This window comes from Peromyscus californicus, unplaced genomic scaffold, assembly GCF_007827085.1.
Source record: "Peromyscus californicus insignis strain IS unplaced genomic scaffold, ASM782708v3 Scaffold_4__1_contigs__length_199733344, whole genome shotgun sequence".
Taxonomy (NCBI): domain Eukaryota; kingdom Metazoa; phylum Chordata; class Mammalia; order Rodentia; family Cricetidae; genus Peromyscus; species Peromyscus californicus.
Window position 1 is genome coordinate 117,750,461 of NW_026294562.1, and position 17,129 is coordinate 117,767,589.

At 50.0% G+C, this 17,129-nt stretch overlaps 1 protein-coding gene across 9 annotated transcripts in view; it reads left to right on the top strand.

Moving 5' to 3' along the window:
• The window catches only part of Cemip (cell migration inducing hyaluronidase 1), a 160,898-nt gene that overhangs the window by 76,294 nt on the left and 67,475 nt on the right, over positions 1-17,129 (top strand). For 7 of the 9 annotated variants that reach the window (XM_052762108.1, XM_052762104.1, XM_052762106.1 and 4 more), the window contains 3 exons: positions 10,563-11,329; positions 12,921-13,030; positions 16,771-16,917. In XM_052762108.1, the coding sequence (XP_052618068.1) occupies positions 12,985-13,030; positions 16,771-16,917 (193 nt within the window). In that variant the 5' untranslated portion in view covers positions 10,563-11,329; positions 12,921-12,984. The remainder of the gene's footprint in view (positions 1-10,562; positions 11,330-12,920; positions 13,031-16,770; positions 16,918-17,129) is intronic. The other 2 variants (XM_052762101.1, XM_052762100.1) reach the window with 1 other exon arrangement.

The window sequence follows — 17,129 nt, forward strand, 5'->3', positions numbered from 1 at the left end:
GACTGGTTGGTTTGTTTATATTTTGGGAGACAGGGCCTGGATGGGTATCCCTGGTTGGCCTCAAACTTGTAGCAATCCTGCTTCAGGCTCCTGAATGCTAGAATTGCAGGTGTGGAGCCTGCCATGACTGACTACCCATAGTGTGAAGGAAGCCCAGTTCACAGTATGGATGTCTACATGCCATCATGAGCCCTTTCTGTGTTTAAATAGGTCTCAACCTTGAGGGGGCTAAAAACACATGCCACATGACAGTGTCAGGGCTGAACTGAATTGTAGGATACGAGTTAGTGTGTACAGAGACCTGGAGACCTCTTTGGTGTGGAGCCCCTGGTATATTTAGTAGCCAGTAGTCTTGGTTTAGTTGAGGGAAAACTGTTTTCCTTTATTTAGGTAGAAAAGAAAACACTTCATTTTTCACTGTGCCTCTGAGAGAGTTCTGCCTCCATCAGTCATCGAAGGTCTGAGGCTGGGCTCTGTCCAGGAACTAGATCTCTGAGGAGTGAAGAAGGAACTGTATGCTTGTCAGCTCTACACAGTGACACCTATCTCTGTCTCTCTGTCTCTGTCTCTGTCTCTCTCTCTCACACACACACAGACATACACACAGACACACAGACACACACACAATGTCTTTAACCCCACAGACCTCTCAGCTCACCTCCCCACCTCCCCACCTCCCTTCTGAGCGCATTCTATGCTCATCTCTGTTGCTGCTGTCCTTCCTTCCTTTCTTTGGGGAAGCAGAAGCTTTAGAACGATATTCTTCCCAGGCATGGTGGCTCATGCCTATAATCTCAGCATTTGAGAGACTGAGACAGGAGGATTGACTGCATTTGGAGCCAATTTGAGACAGAGAGTGAGTTCTAGGCCAGTCTGGGTTATAGGGTAAGACTATCTCAAACAAAACAATCAAAGAGACACCTACTTTATACTCTGTCACATAAAAGCGGCCTGGACACCCAGGACAGAACTGTACGCAGAGTCCTTAGACCCAGCTGACACCTTTCTGACAATCTGTCCCTTCCCAGGTGTACTATGTGGGCTGAAAAACCCTGCCTCTCCTCGACCTCCCTCATTCTTCCTCTCCCCCAGGATCTAGCTACAGTTTTAAGCCGGGCTGCTCAGGCCTTGTGATATACTTACCACCTCTGAAGCATTTCTCCAGCAGGAATAATGGTCAGCATGGGAGGCCATCGATGGAGCATGGGCCACCACAATGCCAAAGGCACAGATTAAAAACAGCCACTGGCATGCCCTGCTCCAACTCCTTTTCTCCTTTCCCGGCCCTTGTCCCACCCCAGGACAGCCACCAGGAGTTCACTACCCATCTCCTTGGCCCACAGTACACTCTTCTCCACCTGAATATGCCCCCAGCACTTCCTGGCTCCACTGTCCCCTTCTTAGGTGTCTGCTGACAAGTCACTCTATCAGACAGCTCTCTCCTTACCGTTCCTTCTCACCTGCTCCCCGCCCCCACCCCATCCCACCAGTTCCCAACACCAGCAGACAGTCACATCTGCTTGTTTGGTTGGCTCTACTTTGGGGCTCAACCCCAGCTAGACTGAGTTTTCACATGATGCAGGGCAGGCTGTTTCTTGCTGCGTGGAGTGATGAACCACCTTACAGACATCAGTGTGTGTGTGTGTGTGTGTGTGTGTGTGTGTGTGTGTGTGCCCACACGCACATGTGATCTAGAAGTCTCCACCTCTGCTCCCATTCCTGTTGCACCAGCCCTCCCCATCCTGTCGCTGTGTCTCATAAAGCACACACTAGCCAGCTTGCAGCTGTGTCTGCCGGTGGCTTGCAAGCTTTCAGCAGCAAGTTAACCTCACATTATAAAGCACATCTGAGGCGCTTTATAAGCTGGACCCTACATCCCACACCAATCTGCGTACCCTGGGAACCCTCACTTTCATGTAGGTCCTAATCTCTTTGTGGAACTATGAGCCCCCCCCCCCCCCCCCCATCCACCACACGCACACACTAGAGATGAGCAGCATGGATCTCATCCAGACTGATGGGAGGGGCGCTTGGCCGAACTCTTCCTTAAGCCTCAGAAACAAGCGGGCATGCACAGGGCACTCTGAAGCCAGGAGGAACACCGAGTCAATGGCCGACGCTAGGATTTCCACTTAAAACTACAGCAGATGAAGTGTTTACCGCTGCTGTCACTTTCGGAGCCAGGGAAGACACGAGGCCGGCGTCTCTGACTGTACCCCACACGAGCTGTCCACATTCTGTGATCCAGCCAGCTGCTTATGGCTTTATGTGTTCTGGCCTCAGTGCGTTTCCCCAGCATGCCGGAAACAAAAGCCTGCAGATGAAAGCTTAGGAAGCTGCAGTTGAGGTCTAGGGCAACTTGCCTTGGAATCCAAGTGACAGCTCCTGTCTCCAAATTTCTACTGGGATCGGCAGACTTGTAAGGAGGTGGAGGAACCTGGGCTGGGCAGTACAGCATCAGCTCTTTCCAGATGATCATCACTTTTCTATACCCATTTGATGGGCTGGGAAGACTAGATAGATGCTCCCATGCAGAGAAGGACAAAAGGCCCCGGAGAGAGGCATGTAACAGTGGAAAAAGCTATCATGTGCAGTGCAGACAAAATGCTGTAGCTAGAGGGACTGTGGGGAAGGCCTTAGGGTAGAGGGAGCTCAGGTATCCACGAAGTTTATGTTACACAGACCTCTATGGACCAAGAGCAACGTTCTAGGAGCTTTCCAATACCTTAGTGGGATGTAAACCCATCTCAGGCTCCACCTCCTTCCCAGTGAGATGTAGCAACTTCCACTGTGAGATAGGAGGCAACCACCACCCCCACCCCCACTCCACCCAGGGATGAATGTCCCCAGCACCCTGAACGGAGCTAGCAATAGCAGGACCAGAACTGAAGTGAAGTGGCAGGAATGAAGGCTGAGCTCTGTGAAGCCTTGAGAAGCAGGCACGGTGTGAAGTCCCAGGGCGTTTGCAGCTAGAGCTGGAAACAGGGTGTGTGCAGGTCCCCCAGAGGTAGCTCAGCCATACCCCAAAGGGAAAGGACAGCACTACCTACAGGAGCAAGTGAGTCTCGGGGTGTGCCAGGCATCAGATATTGGGGAAATAAAAGGGGGAGGCATTGAGATACTCCGTTAACTTTTATAATGTGCACTGGTCTCTCCAGAGAATGCTGGAATTGCTGGGAGAGGCCAAGACCCTCCTCTGCAGCAACCTCTAGTCACCCCTAACTGTAGGACCGGCAGGCTGACCTTGGACTTGGCAGCAACTGTATCAGTCAAGACTTCCTCTCTTGCTTCATGATGTGTTGTGTGTGTGTGTGTGTGGCGGGGGGGGCTGTCAAATCCAACTTCAATAGGAAAGACATTATTTTCCTCAGGTGAAAGTCAGGCTTAATTGACAGAAGGAGAGCTAAAGGAGAAGAAATAATGTTTTTATTTAAGTGGATCCAGTTTCAACATCAAAAATACACCCACCTGTTTTACTGGGAGCACTGAACAGAGTCCAAAGTTGCAGAGCAACGAAGTGATTCAGTGATTTGTTCATTCAGTGAAGAGTTGGCAAATCCATTGCTCACTTGGTGTTGGCTGGGCCACCATTGTATGCCCAGCCTGGAGCTGATGTCTTCCATTAAAGAACTGAGTTTTGGAGTCTTGACACTTGGGCAGCTGTGCCCCAGTAACACACAATAACATCACAGTTAAATGAAATACTTAAAAAGAAAGATATAATCAGGGGCTAGGGAGCGAGGCCAGTCAATAAAGTGTTGGCCACACAAACAAAAAGACCTGAGTTCAATCCCAGCACCCACATAAAAAGCCCGGGTGGCAGTGAGTGCTTATAATCCCAGCACCAGAGAAGCGGACCAGTGTTCCCTGGAGCTTGTTGTCCAGCCAGCTTCCTCTAATTAGTGAGACCCAGGTCCCAGTGAGAGATCCTGTCAAAAAAGAAAAAAAAAACGTAAATGTTTCCTAAGAAACAACACTTGAGGTTAACCTCTGGCCTCCTCACACAAGAGCACACATGTACACCCACGTACAGATGAACATGAACACACACACACACACACACACACACATACACACACATGGGGGCGGGGAGAGAGAGAGAGAGAGAGAGAGAGAGAGAGAGAGAGAGAGAGAGAGAGAGAGTCCATTCAGTAACCCATGGATGCAAAGGAAGAAAGAGCAGAGCTGGGGACTCTGGAGCCAGGGAGAACTCAGAGGTAGAAACTGAATAGTCAGCTCCAACTTAGAAAATCTGGGGTGGTGAAGATGAAGCAGAGGAGCATTTAAATCAAGGGGGCAAATCACAGACTGTGAGGGTCGGGAGAGGGAGGCTGGGGCATAGCGGAATCTGCTCACTGGGTGCCCTGTGTGTCTTTGTTCTCTTTCTCACACCCACCTTCACCCCTGGACCCTAGGACACTGGTCCTGAAATGCTGAGTTGGGTGGACAGGGTCATCTTCTTCCTAGATTTTCATCTCTCTCCTCTTCTTTTGGGAGTTGGGGTTTGCTTGACTGCAGGAGACAAGCCAAGCCCCCCCACCCCAGGATACAATAGTCTGAGAAAGTTAAAAAATATAATTTTTAAAATGTAAATAATCAGAGACGTGGCCTTCTCTGGCGCCCTACCCCCAGCCTCTGAGGTGGAAGGCCAGCTCCTACCTTTTCCTGTGCTATCTCCTGTAAACAGGCTGGGTACATCAGGGTTCAGGTACATTTACCATGCCACATTATCCAGGCAGAACCTTTGCCTGGAGCCCAGTGTGTGGATCCCACTAGGTCATGTTTATGGTTTCTCCTTTTTCCATGAACACACCACCCCATGTTGCCATTTCCTGCGGGCAGTCCTGGTGACAAGCTCTGAGAAAGTACTTTTGTTTAGATATACCCTCTCAGCTGCTGGTTTGGTACCACCAGCCCATCACTGAGAGACGGGCCAGACCACTGGCCCTGCTTAATAATCCAGGCTGACAGGTACTGAGTCAGACAGTGAACACAAGCCAGACCTGGGTGATGGTGACATACCAGAACCTGAGGAGGGTCACCCTGGACCTGCACCCTGCCGCACATTGTAGTGGGATTATCTCACTGCACTGAACAGCTCTGTACCTACCCATATTGAGGCTGGGAGAACTGAGGCTCAGGATATCACAGGACTGGCTAAATTCACACTCAAGTGACCCGTCAGAGGCCTCTCTGTGGACCTCTCTTGCAATGCATTGGGGATTGTCAGCACTTAGCCAATACCATGCCAAACATCCACAGAGTTGACACTTAACTGGTGGTTGACAAGTGTCTCTTTTTAACTGAATCAATACTCTGCACACATCACAGTCACCTAGAGGACTTGTCAGAGCAGAGCAGGTTATGGGACCCTTACCAGGACAGTTTCTGATTGGATAGGTCTGTAGGCTTAGAACTGAGATCTCAACGCTAGCGTCCACACTGGCCCAGATCATACCACGAGTCCATGGCTCTAAAAAGACTGAATCACTGAGCACCAAGGCTGGAAACCAGAGCAGAGCACCAGCAGATTGTTCAGGTCCGGTGCTCCCCGTGGAGGCCCCACCACACACAGCTGTAGAGTGCTTCACTTGCTTCATGTTGCTGAGAAACTGAAGTTGGGGCTTGGGAAAGAGCTCAGCCAGTAAAGTGCTTTTCACATAAGCATGAAGTCCTGAGTTCAGTTCCTAGAATCAGTGTAAAATGTTGGAAATAGCAGCACACAGCTCTAATTCCAATGCTGGGAAGGCAGAGACAGAGGGATCCCTGTGTCTCGTTGGCCAGCCAGCGTAGCCTAATTCTAGGCCAGTGAGAGACCTTGTCTCAGAAGGCAAAGTGCATAGTGCTTGAGGAATGATACCTGAGGTTGTGCTCTAGCCTTAACATTTTCAAATGCACTTACACACACACACACACACACACACACACACACACACACACACACACACACACACATACACACACACACACACACAGAATATGCATGTTTTTATTTCACTTATATTAGGTTGGCATAGCCATATATGATGAGCAGATACTGAATTGGATAGCAAGGCTCGAAACAAAAAAAAAGGGAAGAGAGTTGTCTGATGCAGGGTAAAGGTTTAACCTCATGAACGACAAGTTGCAGTAAGCCGCTGCTCTTACTGTAAGGTATCTGCTTTGCTGGAGGGTTGTGTTCATCCTTTCAGCTTCGGGGCTTTCTGCTTAGAGTGTTGGGATTGGAGGGATCCCTGAAGACAGCGGTCTGGCTTACTTCTCCCCACACCTGCACAGTGCTCACGGGGCGCCGAGGTCAGGAGCGCGGAGAGTGTCGAGGGGAGCAGGATCCCAGGGCTGCCCTTTCCCAGCTGTGCCAGCAAAGACTGGGAAGTCTCAGCCTCACGGCTGGTGATGGGGTGATAGGGATATGAGGAGCTGATGGTGCAGAGGACCACGCAGGGTTCTTGATGCTGCGCTGAGGTGTGGGTGAGTCCAGGGTGAGGATTCCAGCCATTGTACGTGGACTGCAGCCCCCTGGCATGGCTTCTACAGGTGGCTCCAGTGGGAGTTTCCCAGATCAAAGGCAGTTCCTCCGGGGGACAGAGTGAGGATGATGTATGACTATCTGGGCCTCTGCAAGGTACCCGGGACGTGTTTACAATCCAAACTGTGACTTGAGGGGAAGCAAAAGGGAGAAGTCATACACCCAGTTTTCCTGGCTCCTCTGTCCTCCCAAGCAAGTAGGAAGGTAGTTTTTGTGTTCTAACTTTGGCCCAAAATTCTCCATTAGATACTGGATTAGGCTTTCCTTTACCCGATTCTGCTCAACGCAAGTAACCTCCTTCTACTCTGTGGGGGGTCTCAGTTTGTCCTTCTGTAGAATGGGGAGAACGTGATTACTCTAGATCCTTGCTACTCAGAACACAGTCTACCATCCAGCCGTATTAGCCTCACTTGGAAGCTTATTAGAAAGGTTCCATCAGAGCCAGATATAGTGACACATGTCTGTCATCCAGCACTTGGGAGGCTAAGGCAGGGCATGACTTTGAAACCAGCTTGAATTATACAGACCCTGTTTCCCCACCCTCTCCTCAAAAAAAAAAAAAAAAAAAAAGAGCTGAGTGTGATAGCACAAACACATTTGTTCCAGCATTTGGGAGGTAGAGGCAAATGAACTCGAAGGTCAAGGTACACAAGATACACAGTGAGTTTGAGGCCAACCTGCCATACAGAAGACTCTACTTTTTTTAAACAACTGGTAACACAAGCAAAAAAACAAAAAACAAAAAAAACCCACACATACACACACAAATGCAAAACCAGCCTCCTTAGACCTGCCAGGTGAAAATCTGCTGGTGGAGGAGTTGCCCTGGTAACAGGTACGCAGAGTGAAGTGCAGCTGGGGGAGGTGTCACGGTCCTCCCAGCATTCTGTGGGCTGGAGATGAAGGTACAGAGTGTTTCATCTTAGGAAGCCAGTTTCTGGGGAGGGCTTGGCTTGGCAAGCTCTGGGGCTCTGGTCTTTGCATCAATGAAACAGGTCTCAGCAGGTGCATGCATAATGGAGTGGCATGTGCCTGAGAGGCAAGCTTCACAGAGTAGCCTGAGGGATGCCCAGAGCCAGAGGCAAAGGGTTCCCTGAATGCACCTCTCTGAGGGGCAGGCTGGACTCTTTGAGCCTGGGGTCCCTTGCACAGAGGTCTCACATATTTCATCACAGTGGGTTGTACTAACGGAGCACTCTGAAAAGGGTAAAGAGGAGCTCTGGACTAGAGGAGGCTTCCTAGGGCCTCAACTTCCTGTTTACCTGTGATTCAGAGCAGGACTCAATCTGTTCACTCTCCTGCCTCCTTCTTTCTTAGGGTGCTGCTTCCAGACCAGGTGGCCAGGAAGATATATGTCTCTGTCAGGAGAAAGCTAGGCCTGGGGACAGACCAGGTGTAACCAAGGAGACGGCTGCCTGTTCCCTGACTCAAGAAGGGGGGTGGCTCCCTTGTGATGTGTTGGAGAAGGTATCTAATGCAGAAATGGAAATCCATGGATACCGAGAAAAGCTTGGTCTCAGGACAAAAGGTTGATGCCAGTGCCCTCTCTGACCTCAAGAGTGTGGTCACCTGCCCACCTCCCAAAACCTTGCTCGAGCTTGACTTCAGGGTCACAATTTTGTCTCCAAGGGGCAGAGAGGTGGCCCAGGTCAAGAACTTACTCTCATCAGTGGATGTGGTAGAGAGATAGTTGAGGTGGTTATTGTGCCAGTTTAACTGGTAGAGCTGCCTTCCAGCTTTGTGGCCCTCAGCAGAGGCTCAGTCTTGTCTTAGCGCTGTGAGTGAGAATGTGCCTTTTACTGAGCACTCCTGGGAATGTATGGACATGCCGAGGTGTGAAGCACACCGACTGGACAATGTCTTGTGTTCCCACCAGCTCTTGTGTGCTGGGAGCCCAGGGTTAGATTGCACACAACCAGTCTTCAGGAATTGGAGGCATAGTTCTGGAGGAGAGAGCTGACTCTGAACCGTACCACCTCTTGACTGTGTGATCTTAAGCAATACTGTGCTTTGTGGCTCGGTCTCCTCACCCACAACTAGACACTGCACAGAGGGTGACTGTGGGAGAGCACTGTGGCGACTATGGGGAAGGGAATCAGGCAGGGGTCGAGCCTAGCAGGAGCCTCGTTCATGTCTGTTCTGATCAGCGCAGGTGAGAAAACTGGGCGGTAGAAAGATTGTGATCTTTTCTTAAGGGTGCGTGTTTGCACGCTGGTGTACGTGTCAGCGGTCTGTTACCCTGACAAGCACCTGTGATAAATCCAGTGATAAAGCGGGGAGGTTTATTTTGGCTCACGGTTTTGGAGATTCTGGTCCATGATCAGTTGGCTCCATGGCTTTGGGCCCTGTGGTGAAGCAGCACATCATGGCAGGAATGTGTGGAGGGTGAGAAGCTGCATGGTTTGTAGCTGGCAGGCACAAGAGAGAAGGGGAGACCAGTGTTTCTTATCCCCCTCCAGGCCACACCCCCAAGGGCCTAACTCCACCTTTTAAAGGTTCCATAAGCAGTAACATCAAGCTGAGGGCTTAGCCACAAACACTGGAGTTGTCCCGACAAAGTTCCTGCAAAAATTCACTTTCTCACAATTCTGGAGACTGGAACCTGTGTTCAAGGCGGGTAGGGTGGCAGATCAAGGCTTTCTTGAGGCCCCTCTCCATGACTTGATCATAACCAGCTTCTGCTTGGCATGGCAGTCCTCTCCTCTCTGTCCTCTTGACAGTAATATAATGTACCTGACCACCTGTCTCGTGTTTCTCATCGGACAGCATCCAAACGCCAGGGACCCGGGAACCAGTGGGGATCTGTTTGTTTTTAAGGTTTACTCATTCTTATCGGGGCAACAGCCACAGTGCACACGTGAAGGTCAGGGACAACTTTCAGGAGCCAGTTCTCTCCTTCCATCTTGAGATAGAGTCTCTCTTATTTCTGCTATGGCGCTGTGTAGTCCAGGCCAGCTGGCCTGCGAACTTTCAGGCAATTATCTCTTCACCTCCCTTACTGCTGCGGGGTGCTTGCGTGGCAAGTGGTTTTACCTGCTTAGTCATCTCACTGGCCTCATGAGCGGGTGTGTTCTAAGCTCTGTGTCCCAATCACCCCTCACAACTTAAGTCCAGATTGTGAGAAGTATTACTGCTCCCCCTTTTAACAAGAAAGCCCAGGCATGGACAAGCTGAGCAGCCTGCTTGAAACCACGTAGTTGATGGGAGCTACAACCGGAACTCAAGCCTAGATTTTTAGAATCACTCTTCCAGGCTCTTCTGCCCAGCTGCTGAGTGTCCCTGCTGTGAGCAGCTTCCAGTGCTTCCATGCTGACCTCATGTCAAGCACAGTGCTCTGTGGTCTTCCAGCCGTGCGTCTATTCTGGTGTTCATAATGGCCCTGCAGTTTGATGCTATATCATTTCATTTCTCTGATCTCAAATGAGAAGAGCCCTGTGGCTGGGACCTCAGGAAGGCTCTGGTGACCACATTCCTGACCACCTTGTTGTCCTGCTCATCTGTTAGCTCAGTCTGGTCTAGGGTTTGGCTGAGTAACAAGGAAGGTGGTATAATCCCTGCTATGCCCCCCCCTCGAAGCGTGCTCTGGCTCACACTGGATGCCTCAGCCTCAGCAGACCCTTCTCGATACTGGTCCTTATGTCCTCATGAAACCTCTGTAGAGAGTCCTGTCTTCTGCAGCCTCTGAGGCATTAGGAACTCCCATCCCCGGGAGCTGGAAAGCCACAGGACACAAGTGTGTCCATGAGTACTATCACTCTGGACACCATGGGATCTTTTTTGTTGTTGTTGTTTTAATTATTTTTATTTCATGTGCATTGGTGTTTTTGCCTGCATGTATGTCTATATGAGGGTGTTGGATCCCCTGGAACTGGAGTTACAGACAGTTGTGAGCTGCCGAGTTACAGACAGTTGTGAGCTGCCGTGTGGGTGCTGGGATTTGAACCTGGGTTTTCTGGAAGAGCAGCCAGTGCTCTTAACCACTGAGCCATCTCCCCAGCCCACCACTGAATCTTTTAACACTCTGCTTGTTCTACAGGTGACAACCTGGGACTCCAGGACAGCCATGAAAGGATGAGCAAAGCCCCTGTACCTGACAGCCACTGACACTCTTGCTCCTCTGTTGATTCCTGCATCTCTGAGCTGGTATGGCAGCTGGACTTGGGAACACTGAACATCTGGGAGCTTGGCCTGTTACTGTGAAGATGTGTAATGGCCTAGAGTGCAGGTCTGCTGAGGAAGTCATGTGATTCTTCTCATGCATTGATGGGGTTCCCACACCCTGGAGAGGACAGGCCAGCCGAGACCATCATGACCAAGGTCCTGGCAACCCTGTAGCCTGACCAGTGCGGGGTGAGCTGGCCTGCAGCTGCTGGCTATACCCAGAAGTCCCCAGCATCATTCCCTGTGAGCTCTTTCTTTTAAGACCTTCCACAGCCAAAACCTGCTTCAAGCCTGTCAACAAGTTGAATTCCAACCCTCCTGCCAGAAGTTTCAGTGGCCAGATGAAAACACTGTCCCAAAAGAAACTTAAGTATCTGTAGGATTCACTGCTGTAGAACTGTATCAGGAACCTGAAAGCTCCTCTGTGCAGAAAAGCTTGAAGGCTGTGTGCTCTACAACAGGGCAGCTCCACGCACAGGGACCTCTACTTCCTGTGGCTCAGACACTGGCGAAGACACAGCTGAAGGTCTAATGTCAGGGAAGGGTGCTGGACATCACTCCCTTCTGTTGGAAGGGTCCTTACATCCATCCACAAAGCGAAACAACCTCTGACACCTGACCTCAGAGGGACTCTGTGCAGAAGTACGAGGTCCTCACAAGTTCAACCCGAGGAATGTCCCTCCCCCACCTCATGCTGCCCCACCAGATTCCATCACAAAGAGGGTGCCAGTGTCCAGGTCCAACTTCCCCGGAGAACACGGCACAGTGAGGTCACAAGGCTCTTTGGCAGCCGATGGCAAGCTGCCTTTGTTTTTTTCTAAGCTAGCTGAGACCTGAGAAGAGGGCTGTGCCATTCCCCCGAGGCCTGCAGGCACCACTCGCTACCATCCCTCTTCATCTTCTGGAGCAGTTCTCCCTGGGAACCCTGGGAAAGGTGGCCTCCCAGATACCAGAGACAAGTGCCTCTGTTGTTTGGGCAGAGCCAGCCTGGGTCAGGCAGGGTGCTGGAGGAGGACACCCGGGCTTTGATTCCGAGCTACTCCTTCCTTCCCGACCCTCCTCCCAGCCCACCTGTGCAGAAGGTCCCCTCTGCCTGCCTCGGTTCGCTGAGCTGGCACAAAGAGCCACACTGAGCCCAAGGTCAGGGGCATCAGATTAGCCACTGAGCAGGCTTGAGAAGCAGAGCCTCTGGGAGCCACTTTCTCAGGATAATGTCTGCTTGTTCTAGGCACAAACACAGGTCTATTGGGAAGGACCTGGGGAGACGGTTCAGAAACCAGGGCTGCATTCTCCCAAAGGCCAGGTGGAATCTCTGAGCACAAAGACAAAAAAAAAATTATCCCATATCTGTGTTGTTAACAATTCCCATCCTGATGTTTATCTAGATTCCTATACAGACACCTTCTGTGTGAGTCAAAAGTAAAATAAATAAGCCACAGTGGATCTTTTAATAAAATAGAAATTAAATTGTCTTTTCAACATAAGAATAAGTCCATCATCCAGAGTTATTTCCTCTCCATCTACTTTGCCATCCTCGGTGCTTGGTTCCTACTGTGTGATGCAAGGGAGGTCCAGCCATCTCATCTGCATCCCAGCCAACAGAAAGGCAGAAGGAAGGAAGGAAGGAAGGAAGTCCTTTTTCCTTTCCCTTAAGGGCATTGGCTGAAAGTCTGCTTTCTTGGTTGAACTTAATCCCAAGGCCACAAGGATACTGAGGAATGTGCTGACTATTCTAGGTGGCCAGGCACCCAGATAAAAACCAGAGGTTCTATTACTGGACAAAGAAAAGACAGGTAGACGGGCAACACACATTGACAATGTCAAGTTCAAAATCAGCTCATCTGCTACATCCCTGATGGGGCAACCAGGTCTAGAGAAGTCCACACATCAGCCAAGATCACACAGCAAGCCTGTGGCATTGGATTGCCAACTTATAGTCAGTTTCTCTTGCGTCTCTTGGCTTACGTAGAAAGGCTCCATTTCAAAGGGAGGGAGCATGAGGAGCACTTAGCGAGAGCTATGAGACAGGGCCAGAATGGTGACTGAATTTGCCTGTCCAGATCTGCCTGGCCCTGAGTCATGGTAGGTGAGGAACTACTCACAAGGTCTCTGCTCTGGGCCTGTGGGGTGTGCTTCTCCTGCCACATCCCTGTCCCCAGGCTCTGTGGGTGACTCTGTGTCTCCTGTTGATGCTTACTCTGGAGATGCATTTCACTCTGCACTTATGTTTCAGGGAGCATGCTGCTGGAGTGAGAGCTGCTGGGAGGCACAATGTCTCCCTCAAGGTTGTGCTGGCCATGGGCTGGCTCCTCCTGGTTGACTTCTCAGGGGCTGCATCTGCAGGTGAGATTCCACAAAACCTGGACCTCAGTTTCAGTCAGGCTGCTGGGGGAGGGAGATCACAGGGAGTCTCTGGGGGTAGGGTCCTCATTGAACACCTTGGTTGCCAGCAAGCCTCATCCTGCCCCAAGTTTTCTTAGAAAATGACAGACTGGCCTAGAATCATCCCAGGTTGCAAGCTCAGCGTCTGCCTGAGCTCCATTACAAGTGAACCTAGTTGGGAGGGAACTACCGTCCCCATGGAGCTGAGACTCACCTAACGGAGTACCTGTCTCTCAATGCTCGACAATTGGGAAGGGGAGACACTGTTGTAAGATATTTTGAATTTTTAAAAGAGACCAGAAATTTGGATTTTTTTTTTTTTTTTTTTAGAAAATCTTGTTTTTAAATGTTACCTGCTAATACAAAATTTAAAAGCTGCCCAGGAGAGTAAGGAGAGGGGCAAAAGGAGGGAATTCAAATGAGATTCAGCTCTCTGTCTCTGTCTGGGCTACTCAACTTCAGAGCTCAGCATCCAGTACCACTTTATGTCATCAGATCAGGGTCTGGGCCCCATGAAGTCTTTTCAGCTGCAATGCTCTGAGAAAGGACTAGATTGTGTTTTTCTTTTTTGTTGTTTTGTTTTATACACACACACACACACACACACACACACACACACACACACACACACACGTGAAGACCTCACAAAATACATTATACATACATACATACATACATACATATATACATACATATGTACATATATTAGGACCTCACAAGATAGCCCAGGCTGGCTTTAAGCTCATAGATCTGTCTGTCTGCCCCTAGAGTTATGGTATCAAAGGTGTGCACCACCACACCCAGTTGTTTGTTATTGAGACAGTTTCTCTCCCAGTATGATCCAGGCTAGTTTCAAACTTGCAATCTTCCTGCCTCAAGCTCCCAAGTGCTAGGGTTAGAGGCATGCACCACAGCACCCTACTCAGATCTATCTTCCTATCGCAATATTGTCAACTCGGTCTTTAAGTGATTTTTCTTTTATCTTGTGGTATTGTTTTTTCCTTGAGGTGCCAAGCAAGTGGTCATTATGTGATTTTAAATTAAGATTAGAAGCACAGGACACTTCAGTCAGACTAAAGGAAACAGCCATCAGATAACCGGCACCTTCGGCAGGACATGGGAGACACAGACATAAATCTTAGACACTGAACAGAGGGTTAGTGATACTACCATCAATACCGTGCTCATCCTAAAACTTACTATTATTCACTGAGTTTTATGTTTTTCCATAATAAAGGACCTCACATTGAACTGCATTGCTTACCAGCCATTGGAGGAAGGAAGCATTCTGTAGCACAGAATGCCTCCACTGTGGTTTCTTACAAAATCTTCTCAATTCCTGGGTGACATAGCGGGCAGGCAATATGTCAGTGTTCAGTGCAAGGGTTAACGACATCGCCCGAGTTCATTCATCTGCTCGTTCAATTAATAAACACAAAGTGGGTGTTGACTCCAGACTATAAGTTGCAGTAGGGTTTATCTTTCGGGGTGATTCAGCTTGGAGAGGAGTATTCGGATACTTCCTGGGTGTTTCCTCCAACATGCCAGTTTACGTACAAACCTTTTGGAAGGGAGCTGTGCCTTTCTCTGGTGCCCTTTAGTCTGTGTTCTTCGAGAGAAGTAGAAACCACCTTTGCCATTCATGCTTCACGTAGCTGGAGCCTGCATCCCCTTACAGTCCGCTTCACGGGGCCTCTGCCCTAGTCAGGGAAATCAGTGTGGTTGCCATGGTGATGTTTCGGGGATGGCACTGAGGATTTTCAGCTACTCACTGATTCAGATGTATGAATACCCAGCTTCCACAAAGGAGAGTCCACCAAATCCAGTCCTGGAAGTACTCTGTCATAGCCACAGTCTAGGAGCTTCTGGAGAGTGGGGTTCATGCCCCTGACAAAGGGCAAGCCTGTAGGATCAGGCCCACCAGAGCCAGGCCAAGATGCATAGTTGGCTGCAAACTTGCATTCCTGGATGAAGAGAAAGGACCATGGGCTTGACTTAAAGTGAGGCAGTAAGACCTGAGGCGCTATTCACTTAGCCTTAGGAGGCTCTTGGTCTGCACCGCTGGGCACTCCAGGTGGCAACATTTGTTCTCCACACTCTGGGCATTGACTCCTTGAGACTGACTCCCATGTCCAGGGCCAGGTGAAAGGCTACTCGGGATTCTTGACTATCCTGTTTGGAGACAAGCCTAAGTGTGGAATGCAGCATCCAGCTCTTAGAACTTTGAGCACTAGCTTGAGCAGTCTGTATCAAGGCAGGGAAGGCAGCCCAGCCTATGCACAGGCTGGTGGGGCTCCTCCCTCCAGCTAGCAGGGAAGTCTGCATCTGCTCCTTGTGTTGTTATTACTTGAACCTCAGGAGCTGAAAGTGCCGCCTCATTGAAACCCCACAATGGAGGGGTTCACACCAACAGGGGGGCAAATAGAACCAAAGGTGCTGCAGCATACTTGGGAGAGAATGTAGGGAATGGGGATCAGCACCCACACAGAAAACCTGGGCTCAGTGAAAGCCTATGTAGTCCCCATGTGTTGCTCTTGAGTGTAGACAAGGGCATGTCTCCCTCCAGGCTCTCCTTCAGATACCTAACCATGGTAGTTATGACTTCCTTCATGCAGAACTGTAGAATAATCAAACACCCCAAAGAGCTGCCTGTCATGGTACTGAATGGGAACTGGTTCTGGTCCCGTGTTGTGGATGTGGCTCCTGTACCGACTTTACCTGCGGGATGCAGCGATTCTCACTTCTCGGCACTGTGGAGGTTGCTTCCAATCCCAATACCTGCCCTGATCCTCCACCTGAACCCACATCCCTTTGTGGGCTCACCTAAGCCTTACCTCCATCTCCCCACCCACTCTGTTACTTTTAATTCTCCTGATTTTCTCTTTACAATCTAGTTGCTGAGAAAACGAAAATAGTCTCATGTCAATTTGTCCATTCTCCCTGCTTCTTTTTCTGGATCTCTCCTTGCTTGATTCTCCCAGTTCCTAGGACAGAGGTGTCCCTCTTTGCATCTTCCATGGCACAGACCTAGAGCAGACCCCAGCAAATGTTTTAAAAATGTAGGAGTCTTCACGAGACAGGTACACGCATACTGGCCACACTTGGCTTTAGGCTGCTTTGGGGCATGTAGGGCAGGAAGTGCAGCCTGACCTCAGAGCAACAGCAGGTGGCTCCCTGCCCGGGGGTGGGGGTGGGGGGGAGTCCACACAACCTGCAAAAAGCCTTCTTCCCCAGCTCCTGGAGTGACAGCTCAGAACAGAAAGATAAGACTAGCCTGGACAAGTGTAGAAATGGCTCTAGCTTAGTGGCCTTAGGCTCCACCAGAGCCAGAATCTCTTACAGTAATGCTACATGTGTCACTTGGCAGACATGTCCAGCGATAAGAGTTCTTACCCTCAGAGGAACCCACAGTATGACACCTCCACCAGGCAGAAAAGTCCCACCTCTTGCAAATGGGGAGGTGAATCAGAGAAGGAAGGAGGCTGTCCAGAGTCAGGTGATAAAGTCGTGAAAACAGTGGTGCCCTACACCAGGGGTACCTGCCTCCCAGATCAGAGCATCTTTCTGTTGTCTAAGGACTTGCTTTTAACCCTGATGGAGAAGAAATGGGTTCCATGAAGATGTACTTGTGCCCCCTCCCATTATCCTTTGCTTGGTGATGCTGGTGAATGTGAGTAGTGACATGCCATTGTCTTTGGCAGTGGCAGCTGAATGTCCTGACCAGAACCCTGACCTGCAGCCTTGGACGCCTGGCCATGACCGAGACCATCAAGTACATATTGGTCAGGGCAGGAGATTACTGCTCACCTCTTCTGCCACGGTCCACTCCATCACCATCTCACAGGGAGGTAAGCTTTCCTGTCTGTTCCACCACTTTGAGCCCTGCAAATGTCCAGGAGCTGAGCTAGACAGGACAGATGTTCCATGCTTTGGGTTCATGTCAGAGCACCTGAAGATTTGAGATGGCCATCAGCTCAGAGTACTGAGAAATAGCTTGTCAAAGGTCTAATCTTGGGGAAAAGGAGTGTTTAAAATGACAAATCCTATTGGTGCTCTGAAG